Source organism: Perca flavescens, chromosome 3 (genome assembly GCF_004354835.1).
Source record: "Perca flavescens isolate YP-PL-M2 chromosome 3, PFLA_1.0, whole genome shotgun sequence".
NCBI lineage: Eukaryota > Metazoa > Chordata > Actinopteri > Perciformes > Percidae > Perca > Perca flavescens.
Genome location: NC_041333.1, coordinates 39,728,416 through 39,753,655, shown reverse-complemented (window position 1 = coordinate 39,753,655; position 25,240 = coordinate 39,728,416). Strand labels below are relative to the sequence as shown.

Sequence of the window (25,240 nt, the reverse complement as noted above, 5' to 3'; positions counted from 1 at the left end):
AGTCCTGTTAATTTTTTATGTTACACTTATTGTAAGTAAATTAGCTACGTTTAACTGTCAAATGTTCCACAGTTTGCCTCTAGATGTACTGTAAATCTCATGTTAGTCTCATGGTACCGCAGTTTAGCAATTGATTATTTAGCATTTTTCCATTCCTCTTGTATTCTAAACTTTGAGTGACGACGTTGAACAAAATGAAACGCAGCTTTTCAGGCCTTTCTTTCGCTACTTGCATGGTCTTGTGCAATCAGTACCACCTCGAGGACCGAGAACAAAGTCTGAAAAGCCAGCAACAAGTTCAACATGGACTTAAAGTTCTGAAAGTTCGAGCTGGGATGCTTGTTCACTTAGCAACGGCGGCTGTGGCTCAGACACTGGCTGTGTCTACCAATCGGAGGGTTGGTGGTTCAATCCCTGGCCCCAGTTGATCCCAGTCTACGTGTCGTCATTGGGCAAGACACTGAACCCTGAATCTCCTGCGCCATTGGTGTGGGAATGTTAATCGTATCATATCGTTGTACAAATGTCTGTGTGAATGGGGTGTGTAAAGCACTTTGAGTAGTCGTTAAGACTAGATAAAAAACGCTATATAAATGTAGTCCTTTACAACTACACGAAATCTGGAGCTTTTTAAGCTGCCTATGGTTCTTGTCTGGGCACCCAGGTGAAGTTCCACCTTCCCCCGGTGTCCTTTCGGACAAAAGCTTGTCCCTGGGGGAAGCTGTGGGTCTTGACACTGCTGGACGGGCTGAGGGACATACTGAACGCCAAATCTGTCCGGCTGCGAGGCATCTGGGGCATGGCTGGAGGCTTACAGACTCCCACGGACGGACTCGTCGGGTTGCAGTCGCGTACAGGTGTCCATTGTTGTTTAATGACAGGACTCGAAGACAGGATTGGGGAGAAAGGGACTCTCTCTCCTGGTGGAGACCAGTAAGTCGGATGTTTTGCAGGGATTCCCTCCAGAGTTTGGACTTGACTCGAGGCTGTGATGGAGCAGACCTCTGCTTGATCTGGCGACTGGGTGAACGGTAGTTCTTCTGTTAGTAGTGGAGATTGGAAGGCAGTAAATGTGTGGCAGCTCCTGATCACAGCTTCAGAAGCTTCATACTGTCCGGTCAGTGCAGAGGCAGTGAACTCTGAGTGTTGAACCAGGGAATTTGTGCAGTTCTGAGGGGACTCGGCATGATTAACACAGTTGGATTCAGCACTGTACCTACAATTGGTTTGCTGTGTGGATCTTTGGCAACAGCTTTGGACGGAAGAAGGCGTGGAACGGGTGACTGGAGGGCTGAAAGAGGAGTTGAGAGTGTATTCGGAGGATGAGGAAGAAGCGATTGAAGCATCATAAACTAAACTGCCGAGGCTGTATCCAGATGAGGAGTTGTTGGACGTGTCGATGGTGTCTCGGTCCTTCAGTCCCAGCGTCCGTAAAACCCAGAGGTCCAGGTTTGGTTCGGAGGAAGAAGAAGTCTCCGAGGATTCGGAGCAGAACTCGGCCGTGAGGTTCCTGCAGACTCTCTTGCTGACCTGCTGCGATGTTACGAGCTGATGACTGTGGTTCTGGAAAGGTCCATCATCGACGTGCATCAGGTTTCTCTTTAGCTTTCTTCTCCCATCAGCGGTTAGTTTCTATGAGGGGGAACAAGGACAGAGCAAGATTACATTTACACCTCTCTGGGTTTTTCTAAATAATACCAGGTTTGTTCATAAGACAAACTTTAAACTGGACAGAAACTTTTCTCTAATTGAGAAAGGTCCAATTTAAAGCGGCAAACACGATATGGACTGATGCTTGACTGATTTCTTTCAACTGATTTGAGAAACAATCAGCTTGCAGAGGCTTGAGTCTTGTTCGAGATTGTTCATACATTTAGGGCTGCAACTAACGATTATTTTCAATGTGGATTCATTTGTTGATTATTTTCTGGATGAATAGATTGGTTGTTTGGTCTCCAAAATGTGAAAAAATAGTGAAGAATGAGGATTGGTGTTGTCCAAAAAGCCCAAGGTGACGTCATCAAATGTCTTGTTTTGTCCACAACTGAAAGATATTCAGTTTGCTGTCACAGAGGAGAGAAAAAACTAGAAAAGAACTGCAGATTTAAAACGAAAAGTCTCTGTTACGAGCAGCGGCGGCACCAGGGAGGGGCTAGGGGGGTGCTGTAGCTACCCCTAGGTTTGCCATAGCGACCCCTTAGCACCCCCAAGAAATCGCTGTGGTTGATTTATAAATAAATAAAAATTGTTAATGTGTAAATAGTATAATTTATATTTGAAAATGAATAAATACATTAATAAAACAAACCTATTATTTTTAGGCTAAAAACACAGGTGATCGTATTTGGCCAAAGTGTGCAGCACCGCAGCACACATTGAACGTTTGACCTTACTTCCGCAGTAACGTTTTCACAAAGAAGAAGAAGAGCTCAGTATTTGGAGCCGTTAGGATTAGAGAAGTGAGTCTAACGCTAGCAATGGATAGTTTTTTACTCCCTCAATGTCAAGATGTGGAGACTTTATCAAAACCTGTAAATGAGACTGAGAGATATGGTGAACCTGTCACCAACCGGGACCAAGAGAAGCAGCCGGAGGAAGGTGATCTGACCACGGCTGTGATTGGTGCTGAGGATGCCTAACGTCACCCTGCTGTACATGACATCAGACCAGGGGATCACACAGCCGGGCCACAGTGGGGGAGTCAGCTGATAGGGGTCCATGCAAGAACTTTACTCTTATCTCGGTCTCGTAGAAGAACATTACAGTAAACATGTGTTTTACAGAAATGTTAATAAATGGATCGCCGAATCTAAAGTTATACATCGGTTTATTTTTAGCCCAGAAAACGTGTTCGCCTTCAGTGGCTTATTTAGATCTAATAGGTCACTACAGATATGACTACAGTATTTTGACCATACGTGCAAGTGTGAAAACTGTGTGAGGATACAGGCGCGTGTGTGTTTATGTGTGTGCTTGGCTGTGTGTGGTGTATTTGGCCTGCTGCATTACTCTTCTGACCAATGTATGAGAGCTCCAGTAATGATTGTTTGAACCCGGCTTGTTGGCTGGTATTTGAAATATGTTTGGTGGGCTAATCAGAGTTCTATGGTGCTGTTGCATCGGCAACTTTAAATCAATCTCTCTCGTTCGCTCGTTTAGTAAACCGCGGCGGAGGTGGGTTGGTATCTGCGCGAGCGTGTTTAACGTTAGCCTATTTGCGTCAAGGTAAACTCAAAATTTCAGAGCACCCTCACTGAAACATCGAGCAACCCCAAAGCACCAGCAAAAGAAGATCTCTGGCGCCGCCACTGGTTACGAGGGCAGCGTAGGTCTTATTAAATCCAGTTGCATTATGGAAATTGTTATGGAAGTTATGGTTGTTATGTTATGGAAGTGCAACAGAGTTAATGGAGATGATAGTGAACGAACCTTGGCCTTTTGCTCCAGGTTCCTCACAAAAGAAGAGTTGAGGAACTCTCTGAGTTTGTTGTTCTCATCCTGCAGTCTGGCCAGCTGCTCTTCTCTCTGCAGCAGAGTGTCCTGAAGCTGTAAACCGTTCAAAACCAAATTAATGCTGAGTCAAACACACAACAGGAAGTTAACTAGTCTCAATCCTGTTTTTGTTTTGGTCAAGATGACAGAATTACTGCTTTTGCACTTGACATACAGTACAGGCCAAAAGTTTGGACACACTTTCTCATTCAATGTGTTTCTTTATTTTCATGACTATTTACATTGTAGATTCTCACTGAAGGCATCAAAACTATGAATGAACACATATGGAATTATGTACTTAACAAAAAAGTGTGAAATAACTGAAAACATGTCTTATATTTTAGATTCTTCAAAGTAGCCACCCTTTGCTTTTTTTGATAACTCTGCAAACCCTTGGTGTTCTCTCAATGAGCTTCATGAGGTAGTCACCTGAAATGGTTTTACCTTCACAGGTGTGCCTGTACTGTACATATATCAAATAATCAAATGTGACACTGTATGTATGATTTACTAACTTAAAAAGTGGATTTTAGAGTTGAGTTACTCTTTAAAAAAATTCCATGAAGTTTTCTAAGCACCTTTCTTTAGTAACTGGTCAAAGTCAAAGTCAACTTTGTTATCCTGCAAGGGGAAATTCATGTGGTCTTACACATCTCCTCAAAGAAAAGAAACTTAACACTTTAAAATATGGTCAGTACAGACAGTACAGTATATAACAACATAGGCCTACATAAGAGAACAGGAATTTCTGACAAGCAATGGAAGAAACCTACATTAAAAATACTATCAAAGGTGCAAGACTGGCAGCAATAAAAAGAGAAATGAATGTGCCAGGGAGTTGCATAATTGTGCGATGATGCAGTTAAAATACCAAATACCGTTTTAGTTTTTAATTGAGAAGTCTAATTGCTGCCAGCACAAATGATTGGCTGAACCTCTTAGTTCTAGTTTTCTGCTGCAGAAATCTACTGTCTGGATGAGCAGGATCGCGTAGGATCTGACCTAATCAGTAAAACAAGTAGGCTTATTATTGTTGCTGCAGAGAAATAATAGATGGAAGTTAAAGTGATGAACAGTTTGAGTACCTGTTTGTTTCTCTGGAGGTGAGGGGAGAGCTGCTCAGTCAACATCTGACCAGCAGGGGGCGAGCTGGTAAAATCACACTCAGACTCTGATACACAGACCGACAGACAGACAGACAGAGACAGTTTAAGTCATTTTTTATGTAAAAACAGGCAAACTTGTGTGATGTCAGCGTGTTAAATGTGAATATGTTCTAGTGTCTTCTCTCCTCTGTGACAGTAAACTGAATATCTTTTGAGTTGTGGACGAAACAAGACATTTGAGGATGTCATTTTGGGCTTTTTGGGAAACACCGATCCACATTTTTCACCATTTGAGGGCCAATCCATTCATCCAGAAAATAATACACACATTAATCTAACAATGAAAATAATGGGTTATTGCAGCCCTAGGAGTAAAAATATAGGAGCCACTCTGCATGATGAATACTTTTACTTTTGATACTTTAAGTACATTTACCTGTCACTATTTCTGTACTTAAATAGATATTAGAATGCTTAACCTTTACTTGTAAGAGTATCTTTAGTAACTTTATTTTCTCAATCGTATTGTTCCTTTCTTCTGTCCCTTTTTTCATTTCATAGACTCTATGTTTTTTATTTTTCTCTTCATGTTATGTGTTGTTGGATAATTGTAGAGAGCCCAATGTGTCGAGCCCCCTGAGGACAAAACATGTCTCATTTTATTTAATGTCTCTTAAATGTAACGTTATTGTGATATTATGTGCTACATAAATCAAATAAAATATTTGTTGCAGACTCACCCCAAGCAGACGACTTCTCCGCGAGGTCGCTGAAGTCACAGGGGTCACGGGTCCAAGCGGAGGCCAGGGTTTCCATGGAAACGTCAACAGTGTCACAGCCAAAGGACAAGTCCTGGAGCGAGAGGTGAGGAAGAGGAGGAGGAAGAGGAGAGGGATTCCCTACAGAGAGATGGAGAGAGTTTGTGTGTGAATGAAGGAAAGGGAGGGTGTGTGTGTGTGTGTGTGTGTGTGTGTGTGTGTGTGTGTGTGTGTGTGTGTGTGTGTGTGTGTGTGTGTGTTCCTTACACACCAGCTACTTTCTATTATACTAAAGTCTAATTTAATCAGCTTTTGTTTTTCTTGTTTAACTATATTCGTGGGGTCCAAAAACCGGAAGTCCACTATACTTGTGAGGTCCGGACAGCTTTGTGGGGCCAAAATGCTGGACCCTACAACTTTAAAGGGCTGTTTGAGGGTTAAGACTTGGTTTTAGGATTAGGGATAGAATTAGGTTATAGTTAGGATGAGGGTAAGGGTTAAGGTTAGGTATTTAGTTGTGATGGTTAAGGTGAGGGTAAGGGTTAAGGTTAGGCATTTAGTTGTGATGGTTAAGGTGAGGGTAAGGGTTAAGGTTAGGCATTTAGTTGTGATGGTTAAGGTTAGGGTAAGGGTTAAGGTTAGGAATTTAGTTGTGATGGTTAAGGTTAGGGTAAGGGGCTAGGGAATGCATTATGTCAATGAAGAGTCCCCACAAAGATAGTACCACGCATTGTGTGTGTGTGTGTGTGTGTGTGTGTGTGTGTGTGTGTGTGTGTGTGTGTGTGTGTGTGTGTGTGTGTGCACGCGCACGTGCCAGCTGAACGTATGTTGATATGGTGATGATAAACACAAACTTTTAACTAAGTGAAATAAAACAGTTATTATGACACTAGATGGCCAAAAGTATGTGGACACCCTGATATCAGGTAACGGTGTAACTGGACTCTTACGCAATGTTTCTTTACACTCCAGTTGCTCCACACCCAAATCGGGGAAAACATTGTATTAATGGAGCTGGCTTTGTGCACAACTATATTGTCTAATATATCATTGTGTGCTGGGGCATTTAAACGCATGTTCATTGGAACTGAGGGCATTTTTTTTTTACACTTGGTCCGTTTCAGGCCTCCAAAAGAACTCAGACCTATTACTCAGCATTTTTTGAAGCATATGTGATCACTCCAAAGGGACTCGGACCCCTCCGAAACGAACCATACTCATACCTGACATGACAGACATGAAATAAGACTGGGAACTGAGTCCTCTTTCAGGTAAACTGACAATGTCAACGCAAAAAGGACTGATGTCCCTTTTCTGTTCCGGTCCCTACGAAGCCCAAGAATCCCATCAAATACGGACACTTGGTCAGCTGCCTTTGGTGTTTGTTATTGACGCAAAAAGTCTCCTTCAGTGTCATATTTAGATAGACCGGGTAATCCCAGCCCGATCTGCTGGCGATTTGATTTCGCCCTGCAGCTCAGGCTGTAAACCTGTACATGTATCTATCCTGCTTCCATTACAAATTTGCGTGGACCAATCACATTATTGGCCTTTTTAACACGATGACGATAGAGAAGCAACCAAGCAGCTTTTTGTTTCCATTCAACATGGCGGCAACCGAAGCACAGCAACCCGTTGATGCTGCCCTGCCCGGTGCGTTGAAGGGGGTTTTTCGCGTCGGTATCTGACACTGAGAGACACTGACCAAGCGTCAGAATTTGATAAATTGGCAGTGAGAACGGGTTATAAAAACATACCACACACTTTGTCCACGTACTTTTCGCTGTATTAGTCCAACAGCACTTCACTTTAAACTCTGAATGCAGATTATAAATCCCTGAATTTTCAGGTAATATCATATTATATTTAATAAAATAAAACAAGGAAATCAGTCAGCACTATGGTTGCAACCATAGTGCAAAATAAGCTTTTTGTCCACCGGCTGAATGTTACACGCCAACTCTTTAGATTACCATTCTGCTGAGTAAATGAAATCTAGCCACTTTCATATTTCAACAAGCATTTGGCTGGTGGATGGTGCAGATTTTGTACCCTTGTTGCAATGAGTGTCATTATCTACATTATATGTTTTATACATTCAACTATGGATGAAATAGTAAACACTTAACAATGGCTTCATTGCAGAAGAACGGGAATATTGGATTGCATTTTTAATTTTAGCAATCAGCAATAATCTCTAATCTCCCTTTCTAAATTCACATGAACACTGTGTAGCACAGGTTGCTTTATTTGAGCATTTCAGTTTTGGAAGAGTTAATGCTGATGTTTACTCCGGTGGGGGGTGGTGGTTTCTGGGTCTCCAGCCCAGAATGTTTTCTCCAAAAGCCCTGAATATGTAAGTGGTTTTAACCCTTGTGTTGTCTTCCCGTCGAGCACACAACTTTTTGTTTTTTTCCTGGGTCAACATTTTAAATGAAAACTTTTTTTTTCAACCTTTTGTTGTTCTTTTTCGACACTTGTCACTTTTCCTGATTTTTTTGTTGATTTTTTTCCAGTTTTTTTGTCATTGACGTTTTTGTAGATTTCTTTCAGCGATTTTGTTTTTTTTTATATGTTTTTGTCGATTTTTTTTCAGCAATTTTTTTGGATGTTTTTGAAGCTTTTTCCAACATTTTTGTCATTTTTTTTCAACGTTCTTTTGTCTTTTTTTCCCAATGCTATAACATTAAATAACACACCCAAATTCAATAAAAGTACTAGAACTGATAATTTATTTTACCTGTGAAGAGTAATGTTTGGACTGAACCATCCACGTTAGTTTCTTTGATAATTTGGTTGAAAGAAACACAAATTTCTGACATTGAAACTTTTTAAAAATGGGTCAAATTTGACTCGAGGACAAATAACTTCAGCTCTGTGTCATTTCCCCTCAGTCTCTCTGACTGGGCCGGCAAAATCAACGGAGCCATACAAGTTGTGTTACTGCGGAAACGTGGCCATCCATTCATTCTGTGATTCCCTACTCCAGCAGAGTAAACAGAAAGCTTTCAAAATTACAAATGCAGTTTACGTTCCTATGGTACATATCTTATGCAACTAAAAAATAGAAAACATTGGACAATTTTTGCCTCTTTTCAGTGAAAATCCTCAACATGTGTTGTGTTCTGGTTTCATAAATAGAGTGGGAGAACAGTTAGTTCTCCCACTCTATCTTGGAAACTATAATGCTTTTCTCAAATGATGTACAGATTTGTAGGCATTCTTTTATCACATAACTTGAAAAATATAATCATTAAATGGAGCGTGCCCAGGGACCCAACTTTATGTTTGGGCTGAGCCCTGAATGTTTACAACATCTGCTTCTGCCCCTGGGCATCATTTATCTTCATCTGTTCTAAGTTCATGTTTGGTGCGCAAACGATGAGCCAATAAGTTCTGCAGCATGTTAAAGTCCTGCAGCGGGTTGAGCAGTAACATTCTTGCGCTTTTTACTTCTTACACAAAGCCTTAACGTGTTCTCCAAGATTCTTTCAACCCGTTTGAACTTTTAAAGCAGCATTACAGAACTTTGTTCGGCTCTTCTCTGCACCTGTTGCGTCCCGGCAGTTCACCTGCCCGCCAGACTCCATTAAAACAAAACTCCAAACAACATCAAACCTGACTGCAGCTTCTTCACCAAACATGCATTATCTGTTACAGCTGAGACATGAACTCACGTGAACTCACTGCTAGGCGCGCTGAATTATCCCGCAGATCTTCCGTTTTTATTCGGCACGTGTTGCGTCAGGCTGTGCGTAACTGCGCGCTGCTGCACACTCTCCGGCTCCAGCAAAACACCGCGTGGATGAAATGAAAAGGCTAGAGGAGTTTATTTTTCTGCACGTGAATCCGGAATGAAGCTGGATGATGAGTAAATGTTTCCTGACAGGAGAAGTGAGAGCGTCCTGATGTGCAGCTGAGGACTCCTCACCGCGGACTGAGGCCGAGAGAGAGAGAGACAGGTGTGTGTGTGTGTGTGTGTGTGTGTGTGTGTGTGTGTGTGTGTGTGTGTGTGTGTCTGTCCAATCAGCTGTTCGGAGCTGGTGACGCTGCAGCCTCAGTTTGAGAGTAAACGCTGTCGCTGAAGGTGAAGTCATTCTGTCAGGTAGCAGGACTCAGAAAGGGATAGATAGATAGATAGATAGACAGATAGATAGATAGATAGATAGATAGATAGATAGATAGATAGATAGATAGATAGATAGATAGATAGATAGATAGATAGATAGATAGATAGATAGATAGATAGATAATCAGCAGTGTGTGTTAAAGTTAAATCAAAGAAAGACTAATATGCAAATAAGAAATATGAATAAAAGCAAAATATGCACAGAAAAACGTTTTTTTAAACACATTTTACTTTATAAGAAGTGTGAGACATTAATATAATACAGTGGTTAGTTAGCAGCATAAGGGACTATTTTTGCAAAATAGCCATTTGGGCATTTTATTGGGGGGGGGGGGCAGTGACCACAGTTTTTGGAAAAAAGAAATACTATAATATAGTACTGTGCGATGAAACATATAGTGCATATAGCAGCTTTATTTCTATAGTACATTTGAGCAATAAGGCAGTTCAAAGGGTTTTACATAAAGCATCAGTTAAAGTTAATATCCAAACTGCTAAAATAGAATAAGACAGATGTGAAATACAAGAATAAAAGTTACAGTGCAGTGTGAGAAATGAACAATTACTTAAAAAAGAAAAAATGAAATTGCTTCATTTTAAAGAACAGAGTTGCAGCGGAGCACGCACACGCACACGCACACACACACACACACACACACACACACACACACACACACAGTGAGTTAAACTATAATCTGACAGCAGGTCAGTTAAACTGCTGCAATAATTAGGAATTTAATTCACAAACTGACATACCAACAAGATGACACATTAACAGAGAGAAGAGAAGAGATGAGAAGATTACAGGAAAGAGGGACAACGGTAAGGAGAGAAGAGAAGGAAACAAGAAAGTAGAGGAAGATACTGTCAGGAGGAAAGGAAAGAGGAGAGGAGAGAGAAGAGGAGACAAGGAAAAGAAAGGAAAGGACTGGTCTTAGTAGTGCTGGAAAATGGTCTGACTTGGAAAAAAAAAAAAACGCTCTTTTTGCACTGTTTGTGTTTCTTTAAACCAATCACAACCGTCTGTGACGTCACTAAACCCGGATGCAGCGAAGGTCACCTCGCAAAAAGAGATAGCAGAGATATCAGAAGGAAAGGAGAGTGTTTGACATCCGGCTTTATACCCGCGCTGTACATCCGGTAAACCAGACTCGCTTTCAGGAACAGCAGACGTCTATCCCCCCCCCCCCCCCCCTCCCCCTGCAGGGAAACAGGCCGACCAATACATTTGACTTCCCCCATTAGCTTTTGTGGCTGGTTAAGTGGTCGTGGAGGGGGGTTAATCGCCTCGCCAGCGGGCATCAAATAGCAGCAATGTGAACGCAGCGGCAGCGGCCATATGTGGCGGCTGCAGGAGAGGGACTGTGCCCCCCCCCCTCCCCCCCACCCCGAGGTTGCTGGTTTGAATCCCTCTGAGTGGCGGAGAGGAGTGTGCTGCTTGCTGTTACCGTCCATCTTCGTTGTCCTGAGCTTAGTCTGGATGAACGGCAGCGCATTCGTTGGTTAGTCGCTGGATGGTCTTCGCCCTGCAACGCTCCAGGGCTGTCCTCGACTAAAGAACTCCTTAGTCCACTAACACTTATAGGATTTTGTCGACTAATCGATTAGTTGATTTAATTGACAGAGCTGTGCGTTAAGACTAGAAAAGCACAATATAAATGTAGTTAATTAACCATCTGTAAAACTGAGTTTCTCCACAATTAATCCTGCAAAAGCTCCACTTTAAATCTTGAGTTTACCATATATGTGCTCAGAAGTTTCTTGGAAATGAGTAATTAAGCATGAATAAGCATAAAAAATGACTAATCGACTAAAGAAATCTTAGTCGACTAAGACCAAAACTACCGATTAGTCGACTAATCGACTAAGAGGTGGCAGCTCTACAACGCTCTATTCATTTCAGGAAACAACAAACTTCGAACTAGCGAGCTCCACGCTGAAAATGTCAAGTTGTGAAGAAGATTTGGATGGTGAACAAGGCAGGTCCTGCTCGGTTTTTTCAGGGAATGATTGTAAAGATTCACAAAGAATATGTTTAGGGCATCTCCTCTCTGACTGGGACGTTTTGGGGCCGATTGGTGGGATTGCTGTGGACCAAGTACACACGGAGAGACACTGGTAAGAGTCAGTGAGGTTTAACCATTTATCAGCTCATTTAAATCGCTCACGTTACTGTATTGTGTCAACAGTTAACTTCATTTAATATTGTATGTGGAGTTTTATTTTGCGGGGTGCAAATGTTCCACCAAAACCAGTTCCTTCCTGAGACTGTTTAGCAGAGCCACCGTCACAAGGCGATTGTGATTGGTTGAAAGAAATGCAACTTCTTCCGCGAACGTGAACTCTGAGCATCCCTGGTTTTTTTTTAGGAGCCAACCAACCTTGAGTCACAAAAAAGGAGAATGTTAAAAACTAAACTGCCCAAAGACTTTTGAGAGTGAGAACAATGAAGTCTCAAGTTTGACCTAAAATCCCAGAGGATGGAACAGATATTAGTTTGAGCTAGATGCTAACATCAGCTTAGCTGCTTATTATCGTCAGCGCTGTGTGGTTCTTCCGTCACAGGTAGAGCAGGTCAATCTTACTTTCTGTGTGTGTGTGTGTGTGTGTGTGTGTGTGTGTGTGTGTGTGTGTGTGTGTGTGTGTGTCAGGGGGTGTGTATGGGAGGGTCGGTCAGCAGGTGGTCCTCTCAGCGACCTGCTGAGCGCTCATCTGAGGCCAGCGGATCAGAACGCCCTCTGCCAATTAAACCGAGCCTCCGGGTTGCCGTAGCAGTTAACCAAAACTGGGCCGGCGGATTACTGACCCTCTGTAGCCCCGGGTATCGTGCAGCCAGCTGGTTTAATTTAGTGAAATGAGTCTCCGCTGATGGGCCTTTGAGCCAGGCACTGAAGCTCTGATCTCTCCAGCAGGGGATACGTTGTACACGTTTACACTTTTCCAACAGAGATGAACACAGAGCCTTAAAGGTGACAGACATTTACACAAACAGCTAATTACCCCTCAGTAGGGCAGCGTGGAGCGGCAGAGGGCTACAGGTGGGCTACCTGGTGGTCTAACTCAGATTCAGTGGGACAGATGTTAAACCCCCGCCCCCCCCCCCGACTTACACCTCTTCCCTGCTGGGATCCTAATAACAGGGGGACGGACCAGAGGATTTGTTGGACAACAGCGGCGGCTGCCTGACTGCCAGCAGCCTGCTCTCTACTGGACGTCCAGATACACACACACACACACACACACACACACACACACACACACACACACACACTGACAACCACTCCCTCCGATCTAAACATGACTTTACTAACAATCTGCCTCTGCAGTCAAACATGTTCAACACCTTGTGGTAGCAACTTCCAGTTAACGTCACACATGGTTAAAGTAAAAATGCTCGTTTAGGTTAAGAAAAGTCCATAGTTTGGGTTAAAAGAAGTACATTTGTTTCGTATACAAGTCACTAAGTCATTAATTTGACTTTTGGTTTCAGACGGGACTCAGACCCTGACCTCCTGAGTTTTCACTGTGTTCGTGTGATTCTGTGCACACATTATATACTCACACGTTATGCATGCCTTTACAAGTGAAGTTTATAGTTATGTGCAAGTGTTTAGTACCAGTATACATGTATGTGTAAGTGAAGTATATATGTATATATGTATTTTGGCCTAGACGACTTCTCCTAGTTTGTTTCTGTTTTGCATGCATGTCAGTGAATTATTCAAATGTGTGCTTCCTATTTCTTCTATTATTATGCATTATGTTCCTTATTGTAATAGTACCCTCGTAGCACAATGTTGTTTATATTATTAGGGACCGCCAAGCTTCCAAAAGAATAAAAAGTAATGCTATAATGATTGTGTGTGTGTGTGTGTGTGTGTGTGTGTGTGTGTGTGTGTGTGTGTGTGTGTGTGTGTGTGTGCAGTGACCTCCTGTGCAGAAGTCAGACGTTCCAGCCTGTTGTCTTTAGTTCATCTCAGCGGGGGACAAACACACTCAGGATTAACCAGGCAGGTTAACACGCACACACACACACACACACACACACACACACACACACACACACACACACACACACACACACATTAACTACCCCCCTCAAAACATAAACATGGACACATGGGACATCTATTGCCCCCTAACACACACACAATGTATAAGTCTACCTGCTCTAACTTCATTCTGTGTGTGTGTGTGTGTGTGTGTGTGTGTGTGTGTGTGTGTGTGTGTGTGTGTGTGTGTGTGTGTGTGTGTGTGTGTGTGTGTGTGTGTGTGTGCGCCGTTTGCCTCGTGCTGCTAAGCTTCCTCTACGTCCACAATGACAGCCTGCTGAGCTCAGGGCCAATTAAAGCCCCGCGAGAGAGAGAGAGAAAACACCTCCAGGCCTCTAACCTCGCTCGCCCCGGGGCTCCCGTCACAGACTGAAGGGGACGAACCAGCTGGTTCACGTACTACAGATATATTTAACCTTTGGTGGGTTGTATCATACTAGGGTCCGTACTCACATGGGTGTCATTGGGAGTAAAAAGACGCCAGAAAAAGGTCCAAAATTCGAAAAACCGAAAACAACTTAAAAAAAAATCAACAAAAAACACCTCCTGGTATTAACAATGGAACTATATTTGATACAATTCAGCATAAATAGATTATCTCTTTTCAAAGAAATGCTGAACAGCTCTCTTAATAACTATATATAATATCTGTATTTTTATCTGCTAAATGCTCCTGTGTCTGTGTGCTTTTTGCTGCTGAGCAGGTAGGAGTACAGCTAACGCATTCTCATGAAAGAGTTCGCACAATATCGTACGAAAATGTATGCACACCAATTCGTATAATATCCTACAAAATTAGGAGACAGTTTAGCCGGCAAAACGACTAGTTAGACAATTCCGCAAAATGAACCTAAGGGTTAATAACATATGTGTACTGAGTCGACCGTTCTCTGGGATCTGTGTTCATGCTAATTGAATGGATCTCTAGCTTGAAACAAGCTAGAGCAAACCGATTATTAGCTTATAACGCTAGCCTTGGGGGAGAGGGTTCATCGCTATTTCTACACCACTAAAAAGGCGCAAAATAGCACCACACTTCAATGGTAGCATAATGAGGGTCCCTACTTGTTAACCAAAGCATTGAGAACTTTGTAAGTGTGCAAAGAGTTTATTAAAAAAGATAGTTTAGAAAGACAGTACCGTTCACGTATACAGGCAGGTGCCAGCTTGGGAAAACAGTCATGACCAGTCCCACTTGCTTGTGTTGCTGGTTATTGGTTGCACAGCATTCGTCATTCGAACGGTCATGACTGTTTTCCCCAAATGGCGCCTGCTTGTATAGTGAAGGGTACAGTCTTGTGCCCGAATTGTCCTTTAAGTTTAGGGAAAAAGATCTTGGTTTGGATTAAAACACTCCCAGGAACAAACACACGTTTCCTGGGTGAAAGTCTTTTGTCTTCCCCAGGAAGCGAACTCCGCTCCCTGGCTTGAAAGCGCTGTGTTTTAGGAGACAGACATCCACCACGAACTCCTCCCTACATGGTCTACAGCTTTCTTACACAGCAGCAGTCAATGTGGTGCATACAGCAATAAATACATTGAATACATGCCAATTACAGTGCTTTACTTTTTCATAAATATATGTATTTTTATAATATTATATTATACAGGTTTATGAGAACAGCCTGGAGTACAGTGGCTTTATCAGAGCTTGTCTGATGAAAATAGCTGGTGAAAACTGGATTGTAGCAGATGTTAAATCTCTTAAATGTGAAGCGAAGACTGTATTTCACTTTAATCTGAGTTTCGTCGTCACATTTGTAAGAGCATTTAACAATCTCGGCGTTACCTTTTCACCTTCATTGCTGCAATAAAAAACCCTGTATTGTTACATTTGTTGGCAACGACATTAAACCACCAGCACTTAAAGTAATGAGATTATGTTGAAAATGAGTGACAGCTAATGATACGTTACTAACACTTCTAACAGTGGAGAGGAGTCAGGTGTCGCCTGGCAGCATGCCTCCCTCTGTTCTTACAACAATACACTCACCTGGTGAGATCGTCGGCTGACAGCCCTCCCATTGGCTGCCTGCGGGGTCACATGACACTCAGGAGAGGTCAGGGTGTGTGGGCGAGAGTGTGCCACCACTGAGGCGTTGTAAATGTGTTTGTTCTGGTTGGACAAAGCGTTCTTTCTGATTAGTGAAGTGTAAAGAGAGAGAGATTTGATATTTCCTCCTGCAAATAAGTAAGTGTGTGTGTGCGTGTGTGTGTGTGTGTTGTACAGAGGAATCAGCAGGGAGAATAGGGAGACATTAAGCTAACGTTATGCACAACGTTATGTATGTTAGCTTAAAATGCAATTAGACAAGTTTAACTTTTTTGTCATAAAAAAAAAAAAATTACTCAAAACCGATTAATCGGTTATAAAAATTGTTGGCAATTATTCTGTAATTGACAGCTAATCAATTATTTTTTGCAGCTATAAGATTAGAAAATGAATGTGGTGTTTGGGTTAAAACACCAGCCCCCTTAAGTAGTACCATGGCACCAACATCCATTTCTCTGTTAAAAGTCTGGTGTTTTGGGACCCATCCTCCTCATGCAGATGTTTACTGAAAGGCTTCTTATTTACGATCTAAACTTTGGGAACGTGAAGAGAGAACTTGCTGCTCAGAGAGCCATCCATCCATCCATCCATCTTCGTCCGCTTATCCGGTGTCGGGTCGCGGGGGGAGCAGCTCCAGCAGGGGACCCCAAACTTCCCTTTCCCGAGCAACATTAACCAGCTCCGACTGGGGATCCGGCGTTCCCAGGCCAGGTTGGAGATATAATCCCTCCACCTAGTCCTGGGTCTTCCCGAGGCCTCCTCCCAGCTGGGCGTGCCTGGAACACCTCCCTAGGGGAGGCCCAGGGGCATCCTTACCAGATGCCCGAACCACCTCAACTGGCTCCTTTCGACGCAAAGGAGCAGCGGCTCTACTCCGAGCTCCTCACGGATGAGTGAGCTTCTCACCCTATCTCTAAGGGAGACGCCAGCCACCCTCCTGAGGAAACCCATTTCAGCCGCTTGTACCCTGGATCTCGTTCTTTCGGTCATGACCCAGCCTTCATGACCATAGGTGAGGGTAGGAACGAAAACTGACCGGTAGATCGAGAGCTTTGCCTTCTGGCTAAGCTCTCTTTTCGTCACAACGGTGCGATAGATTGAATGCAATACCGCACCCGCTGCGCCCGATTCTCCGACCAATCTCCCGCTCCATTGTCCCTCACTGCAAACACAACCCCAAGATACTTGAACTCCTTCACTTGGGGTAAGGACTCATTCCCTACCTGGAGAAGGCATTCCATCGGTTTCCTGCTGAGAACCATGGCCTCAGATTTAGAGGTGCTGATCCTCATCCCAACCGCTTCACACTCGGTTGCGAACCGATCCAGTGAGTGCTGAAGGTCGCAGGCCGATGATGCCATCAGGACCACATCATCTGCAAAGAGCAGCGATGAGATCCCCAGCCCACCAAACTGCAACCCCTCCCCACCCCGACCACGCCTCGATATCCTGTCCATAAATACTACAAACAGGATTGGTGACAAAGCGCAGCCCTGGCGGAGGCCAACCCTCACCTGAAAAGAGTCCGACTTACTACCGAGAACCCGGACACAGCTCTCGCTTTGGTTGTACAGAGATTGGATGGCCCTGAGAAGAGACCCCTCACCCCATACTCCCGCAGCACCTCCCACAGTATCTCCCGGGGACCCGGTCATACGCCTTCTCCAAATCCACAAAACACATGTAGACCGGTTGGGCATACTCCCAGGCTCCCTCCAGGATCCTTTGCGAGAGTGAAGAGCTGGTCCGTTGTTCCACGACCAGGACGGAATCCGCATTGTTCCTCCTCAACCCGAGGTTCGACTATTGGCGAACCCTCCTTTCCAGCACCTTGGAGTAGACTTTACCAGGGAGGCTGAGAAGTGTGATACCCCTATAATTGGCACACACCCTCTGGTCCCCCTTTTAAAAAAGGGGAACCACCACCCCAGTCTGCCACTCCTTTGGCACCGTCCCAGACTTCCACGCAATGTTGAAAAGGCGTGTCAACCAGGACAACCCCTCCACACCCAGAGCCTTGAGCATTTCTGGACGGATCTCATCAATCCCGGGGCTTTGCCACTGTGTAGTTGTTTGACTACATCAGTGACTTCCGCCTGGGAAATCGCGACAATCCCCATTATCCTCCAGCTCTGCCTCTAACATAGAGGGCGTATTAGTCGGATTCAGGAGTTCTCAAAGTGCTCCTTCCACCGCCCTATTACCTCCTCAGTTGAGGTCAACAGTGTCCCATCCTTACTGTACACAGCTTGGATGGTTCCCCTTCCCCTCCTGAGGTGGCGAACAGTTTTCCAGAAGCACTTTGGTGCCGACCGAAAGTCCTTCTCCATGTCTTCTCCAAACTTCTCCCACACCCGCTGCTTTGCCTCTTTCACGGCAGAGGCTGCAGCCCTTCGGGCCCTTCGGTACCCTGCAACTGCCTCCGGAGTCCTCCGGGATAACATATCCCGGAAAGACTCCTTCTTCAGTCGGACGGCTTCCCTGACCACCGTGCTCAGAGAGCATCTGTTTTTAATGCTAGACTGTTAATGTCTTTGAGCAAGGCACTGCCTGCCCTGAACCCTCCACCAGCAGCAGGTTGAAGTCATGGACTGACTGCTGGTTTGTTGTTCTCTCAGCAGGTTCCCTCCACTCCACAAACTAATCTGGTTTAATCCCAACAGGAATCCAGCAAACTAACGCCTCTAAATCTAAAATCTGATCCATAACTTTTCATTACTTCCATATTAGAGCTGTGCTCTAAGACGGCTCGGTTTAACACAGCAGTTAATGTCCCCAAAACAGCCCAAAATACCTCAGTGTGTGAGCGTGTGCACTAATGATTTTTCAGTCATTCAAACAATATGCAAGTGTTGCCTCGAGACTGCAGTGTCAATACAAAAGAACAAATTCACAGCCTTAAGATGTATGTATTAGGACAATGCATATTAAACATTTCTGTAAATGGTCCCACAGCCCTATGTTACCACATTTCTAGGACATTTTCAAAATTAGGTCTTGTGTTCCTACATTTCCCTTCAATTTAAGCCCTATCCTCCCACAACATTTTTTAGGGTTAGTGTTAGGGGTAAGGTTTAGGTTTAGGGGGATAAAATCTGATACAAATTTATGAAAAAGGCACTGTGGGAACATAGGGCCTAATTTTGGAAAAAACATTCTTAAAAATGTGGGAATATAGGGCTGTGGGAACATAGCCAAAAATGAGTTTGACACCCCTGATGTAGAAGTTAGACTTCAGGGCTTTCTGTCAGAAATGGTCTTAAAGGACATTTCTGGCGCAAATTTGAACCTAGGGGTTAATAACACATTTGTACCAAGTCGAACGTTCTCTGGGATCTGTTTTCATGCTAATCGAATGTGTCTCTAGCTTTAAACAAGCTACCGCAAACCGGTGGTTAGTTCCTAATGCTAGCTTTAGGGGCACTTGGTCAATCACTATTTTATACCAAATATCACCACACTTCCACGGTAGCATAATGAGGGTCCCTACATGCAAACCCAAGCATTGAGAACTTTGTAAGTGTACAGACAGTTTATTAAAAAGATAGTTCATAAAGACAGTAGCGTTCGTTTTTACATTTGGTCGCCATCTTGGAAAACAGACATGACCAGTCGATTCACGAACGCCGTGCTTGAGCAATGTTACTGGTTACTGGTTGCACAGCGTTCATGGTTCAACTGGTCATGACTGTTTTCCAAGATGGCGCCCGAATGTAAACACGAACGGTACTGTCTTTATAATCTATCTTTTTAATAAACGTTCTGTACACTTCCAAAGTTCTCAATGCTTCGGTTTACATGTAGGGACCCTCATTATGCTACAGTTTAAGTGTGATGCTATTTTGAGCCTTTTTACTGGTATAAAATAGGGATTTACCAAGTGCCCTGAAAGCTAGCATTAGCAGCTAACCACCAGTTTTGCGGTAGCTTGTTTAAAGCTAGAGACACATTCGATTAGCATGAAAACAGATCCCAGAGAACGTTTGACTCGGTACACATATGTTATTAACCCCTAGGTTCATTTTACGCCAGAATTGTCCTTTAACCTTTGGCACGATCGTTTCCTAAATTTAACAATGTAGTTTTGTTGCCTAAACCTAACTAGATGTGTAGCAGAAAGTGTGTAAGATTTACGTAGTATAAAGTGTGACAAAGTCTGCGTAGAAAGGCTGATGGGTCAAACAAACACAGGACTTTCACCCAGGTGAACCGCTGTTTATGTCCCACGTGAAACCAAAAGTAAACGCTGACTTATTTTAATTTAGGGAACATACTTAACATATCGTCACATGTCTAAGTTACGTAAGACACATACTGGTTTTAGCATTTATAGACAGATTGATCATCCAATCCCCTGCCAGGTATTATTTTTTTTAAATGACGGCTTCTCAGATAGTTCTGTGTATCAAATCATCTGGCTCGTCGGATTAAGAAGTTAGAGAGAAGTTAACCATGCATATATACGTGGTATTTCAAACCGTGATTTGTCTAATGTTCTTTTTCTTTTGTTTTCAGATGTTACTATCAATGCAAAGGTTCATTTCTTATATGACAGACGGGTTATTAAGTTTAATCACTTTTCTGTCAGCATCCAGAAATGAGAACAGAAGAATCGGAGAGCAAAGACCCTCATCTGTGATGTTGCAAGGGGACAAATCGTGGCACTCTGAGGGTGACAGTGGCCTTGTAAGTCCAAGACACACACACACACACACACACACACACACACACACACACACACACACATTATCCCCTCAAAGACCAAATGCAGCAGCCGCCTCAAAAGCATCCAAACACGGAGTATAAAAAGGACTGTAGAGCAGAACTCTTGGTGGCTGTTGTGTCTCTAAACCAAATACTATAGAGTGAGTGTGTGTGTGTGTGTGTGTGTGTGTGTGTGTGTAGGGGGGGGGGACGCAGGCTGCACCGAATGTCTGAACAGCAGCCAAGCCTGAAGGGGCAACTGGCGAGCCAACAACGCTGGTCGTCACGGTAACAGTAGTAGTAGTAGTAAAGAAAGAAAGAAGCCGAACTATTCAGGGGAGTAGTAATGTTTGTCAGTCATTTATCAAACACTGATTCAGCTGGAAGGGATTTTAGTACAAATGTTTGTAAGTACCTGTCTGTGTACTTTGAGCGTACAGAAGAGGGCAGATTAGAGCTGATTTATCTCTAAACCAAAACCAAAATCCTCCAAAACCATACGAGGATATCAGTCGTTTATTCCTTTAAACTAATGAACATAACGGTTGCAATTTTTTAAACATTAACATTGTGAAATGGTCCCAGTTTGGTTAGGTTTATGTGTGGGAATTTCTCCCATCTAGTGTTGAGATCATATATCGCAATCAACTCTCTCGCACCACGCAGTTCAGAGTAGGTATTACAGCTAAGATAGCCTTCATGCTACAAAAAGCCGGTCTCTTGCTCTTTTCAATATCCTTTTTCTTTTTCTGAAGAAGAAGACTCCTGTTCCTGAAATTTGGATTTTGAATATGTGTGGTCCTCCATGTTTCCTTCTTCAAAGTTGCCGGGAAGCTACGATACCCATTAGCAGCATTAGCAGCACATGTGAGTTTATCATGTGACAGCAAAAACGCGAAAGGCGGAGCAGTGTGTCCTGTATGTCCCTTACCGGGTAATTTATTTCAAGATGGAGCATGAATATGGAGCGTCTACCCCAGTTCATGCAAACGCAAATGTAAAATTTCAAGCCAATAGGAATACTTGGAATTGATTATGGAAGTAAGGACACGTTTGTGAATGGCAATACAGATTTAGATAATGAACAACTTAAGACGTTACACACTGGGACTTTAAGTTTAGAAAAAAACTGTGGTTTGGGTTCAAATCAGAGGTTACTTCACTTCCTGAAGGTTACCACGTGACGCAGAACGTGACGTAGCTCTGTTCGATAAAGTAAAGACAAAATTCGCTGTTTACTTTGAATTTGTTACTGTGTGACACCTGTTTCCTGGGTGAGTCTTGTGTTTTCTCCTTAACTTCTTCAGGACATGAACACCTGTTTCCTGGGTGAAAGTCTTGTGTTTTCTCCTTAAATTCTTCAGGACATGAACACCTGTTTCCTGGGTGAAAGTCTTGTGTTTTCTCCTTAACTTCTCAGGACAGGACATGATTCAGGACATGATCACCTGTTTCCTGGGTGAAAGTTTTGTGTTTTCTCCTTAACTTCTCCAGGACTTCACCTGTTTCCTGGGGACATGATCCTTAACTTCTTCAGGACATGAACACCTGTTTCCTGGGAGAAAGTCTTGTGTTTTCTCCTTAACTTCTCCAGGACATGATCACCTGTTTCCTGGGTGAAAGTTTTGTGTTTTCTCCTTAACTTCTTCAGGACATGAAAAACTGTTTCCTGGGTGAAAGTCTTGTGTTTTCACATGAACTTCAAAGCCCTGTGTTTTAGTCATTGACATATATATAATGGACCAATAGACCCCGTTGCTCTGGACGGAGACCAGTGAAGGCTATTAGAAGCCCTTTTCCGGTGATCTCTTGCTTTACTGCGCAGCCTCCAACTGACAGAGACAACGTAAATGTGACGTGAGCAACCTGTCTGAAAGTGTGAAGTCTTCTGGTAGCTGTGCCAAGAGAAATCTCAATCATTCCCAATCTTACAGAGACGGAGAGTGTAGGGATATGTAAGGAGATAACATAGACACAGGCTCATTACTGATCACTAACATGCTAGTTAACATTAGTAATTACTGATCACTAACATGCTAGTTAACATTAGTAATTAAACCTAAACAGATAATGGAAGTCCAAACTGCCTGCGAGCTTCTCCTGTACTATACGGTAATTCCTCTACTGTGCGACAGTAAGTCTCGTGGTTATGACACAATCGTTAGCTTATATTTACAAAAACGTCTGCTACGGAGCCATAACGTGAGCTACAAGGTAATGGAGCCTTTTATACATTGTCGTGTTTCTTTAGAAATAAACAACGGACAAATAGAGTCTTTAAACGCTTCAGATGTAAAGTTATTCGCAGTCAAAGTGACGTCAAAAGAATATGGCGGTCAGTGGAATGCTAACAGGAGGTGATCGCTTTGTAGCAACAAAATGGCGCCATCGGAGGTTCGCGTTCTGAAGCGAAGCTTAACCCCTTGGTTTTAGTAGCCAAACGTCCACCCCAAACTGACTTTTTATACTTCCTCACCTTACTTCCTGCTTTGCTCACGTTATAACTACTACGGCCACTTGATGGCGCCTCCGCTATAAACGTAAATATGTAGTAATTGCTGCTTGAACAAATGACCTATGGGAGCTATATTTTTTTTTTGTCAGGGGAGAATAGTGTGACTGACAGATGATATTCCTCAGGAAACTGTGAAACTTGTGATTTTGCACAAAGAAAATTAAATACGGAGAAAAAAATAGATGTTGCTGTTGGTTGAACACAGCTTGTGCACGTTCAACGTTCATTTCTGAGGATGTGTTAAGATTAATGTTTTCCCAAGGAGAAAAAATACAAATGTCAACACTCATAAAACACTTGAAGCGCCGACTGTTTGATATATTTGAAACATGCAATGTTAACTTGTTGTGTACCTCTTAAAAAGTGTTTTCTGAAAAGTCTGGACATTTCTAAAGAGTCAGGTCATGGAGTTCGGTCCTCACTTCTTCAATTTGAGGAGGGTTAGAGTTAGATGGTCCTCACAAGTACAAAAGTGAAACTGTGTGTGTGTGTTTGTGTGTGTGTGTTAAGCAGCGGTGTCTCTTGTCACCGTAGTGATGGAACCGGGCCAGAGTGTCCCCCAGTGAGCACGCTCAGACCAGAGTGAAATCCACCAATCAGAGCGCTGCTGCCAGTTTCCCTGTCGCAGGGGGCCGCTGGCATCAATCAGGTCGTCAGATACCTGCCAATAGCACACACAAACACACAAACACACACACACACACACACACACACACACGCTTTGTTTACTTGTTGAGTCTAAAAAGGGTCAGTTCACCCAAATCACAGCCGTATTTCATCATGTGTCCGATATTTTTGAGATCTGTGCTGGAACTGGTGTGACGTTCTCAGATCTTTTACTGACGCAAAAAGTATGAATACAGCAATGTGAAAATACTCCATTACAAGTTAATTCAATTCAATTCAATTTTATTTATAGTATCAAATCATAATAAGAGTCATCTCAAGACACTTTACAGACAGAGCTGGTCTAGACCCCACTCTATAATTTACAAAGACCCAACAATTCCAGTAAAGTAAGTAAAGTTAAAGTCCTGCTTTCAAAATTCACAAAGTGTCCTTGAGTTCCACAGTATTAGCAGCTAAATATGTTTACAATGTGATATACTTTATTACTATAAACAAAGCAACATTTAGGCTACTGACGCACATCACAACCACAAACAACACATATTGCACAACCCTTGCAGCCTAAGAAACATTATTACTGAGTAGGCCTATAATAAAGTACCATAGAAGTAAAAACAAAATGGCCATGAATTACTTATGTTATGTATGTTTAAACTTCTCAAAACCAATACCAGTACTCTTAAAAGTGTTTAGGGCGGTCACCTGCAAGATTTTGTAACACTGAGACATCATTACGTGCTTTGTATTAAAGTGCATACAGGAAAAAGTGACATGACATGTAGTGGTTACTGGGGAGGGATTATGGACTCTATGAGTGGGTTCCAATGGTTTCAGGGTCCCTAATCCCTAAACCTAATCCTAACCCCTAACCCTTTAAATTGTCAGTTCAAATTATTACACAGAGATACAATATAGTGACAGAAATACAGAATTGATCTCGTGTTGAGCTTCACAGCTATACCTGCGCAGGTAGCAGGTGTAGACGCTCCGCTCATGTTTCATGTTTGCTGACTTTACGCATTTCGAAACATCTACTCATGGTCGAAATGTTTGCTGCCGTGTCGTCTTTCTAATCCCGGCAGCGTGGGCTGGCGTACGCCCGCCGTCATCAATCAACGCTGTTTCCCTCCACTCCTGTTTTTAGTTTAACGTTAAAAAACCTTTACAAACCTGCACGGGTCGGCAGTTGGCCCGCAGCACGCCGCCGTCCATCAAACTTTCGCTGGGTGTCTGAAATGTGTCGAAGGCTGCTGACAGCCGTGGGCTCACGGCGAGCTGCCGCCTTTAATCTCCTGCCAGCCGCCGCCAACCGCCTGCTCGTTACAGCATTATGTTTGCTTTTAACCTCACATTCCTTTTGAAACTGTCAGATCTTTGAGCGTAACAGATAATGCATGTCAACGTCAGATTATCATACAGGCGAAAATATTTCAAGTAGTGTTTCTTTCTTTGAGGGATTAAACGCTTATGTTAGATTTTCACTGAGATAATGGAGTTTTCAAAGTGGCATCTGATGAAAACAGATTAGTGTTCCAGCGGTGAAAGATGTGGAAAGTAACTGCTTTCAGTCGAGTCAGTTTGTCCGTTTAAAGACCTCTGAGAGCACTTTATTCAACATGAAGCCGAAAGTCAGGTCCTTTAGCTCCATTCACAGGTGGTGGTTAAAAGTTTCCAAAGTCAGATTTCATCCACGAGACAACGATCTGATTCCCACCGATCAGCGTCAACAGCAAAACATCATCTAGAATCTAATTTAATGTAAGAATGAGCACATCTGATAGTTAGAGACATGGCATAA

At 43.1% G+C, this 25,240-nt stretch overlaps 1 protein-coding gene across 1 annotated transcript; it reads right to left on the bottom strand.

Annotated features, from left to right (window-relative positions):
• Positions 1-639: 639 nt before the first annotated feature.
• Positions 640-24,444, bottom strand: gmnc (geminin coiled-coil domain containing). The gene is made up of 6 exons (XM_028574057.1): positions 24,404-24,444; positions 15,534-15,678; positions 5,342-5,453; positions 4,581-4,666; positions 3,430-3,546; positions 640-1,632 (listed from the first exon to the last, which is right to left on the bottom strand). The coding sequence occupies exons 1-6, from the start codon at positions 24,442-24,444 to the stop codon at positions 640-642; spliced, it is 1,494 nt and encodes a 497-aa protein (XP_028429858.1).
• Positions 24,445-25,240: the final 796 nt, after the last annotated feature.

Excerpts from the sequence above, each read along its gene's own strand:
- gmnc (XM_028574057.1), bottom strand. The coding sequence starts at position 24,444 with ATGAAACATGAGCGGAGCGTCTACACCTGCTACCTGCGCAG. Across the intron at positions 15,679-24,403 it reads TACACCTGCTACCTGCGCAG|AAAGAACGCTTTGTCCAACC; the intron begins GTATAGCTGTGA and ends TTCACTAATCAG. Across the intron at positions 1,633-3,429 it reads ACCTGGAGCAAAAGGCCAAG|AAACTAACCGCTGATGGGAG; the intron begins GTTCGTTCACTA and ends TCCCCCTCATAG.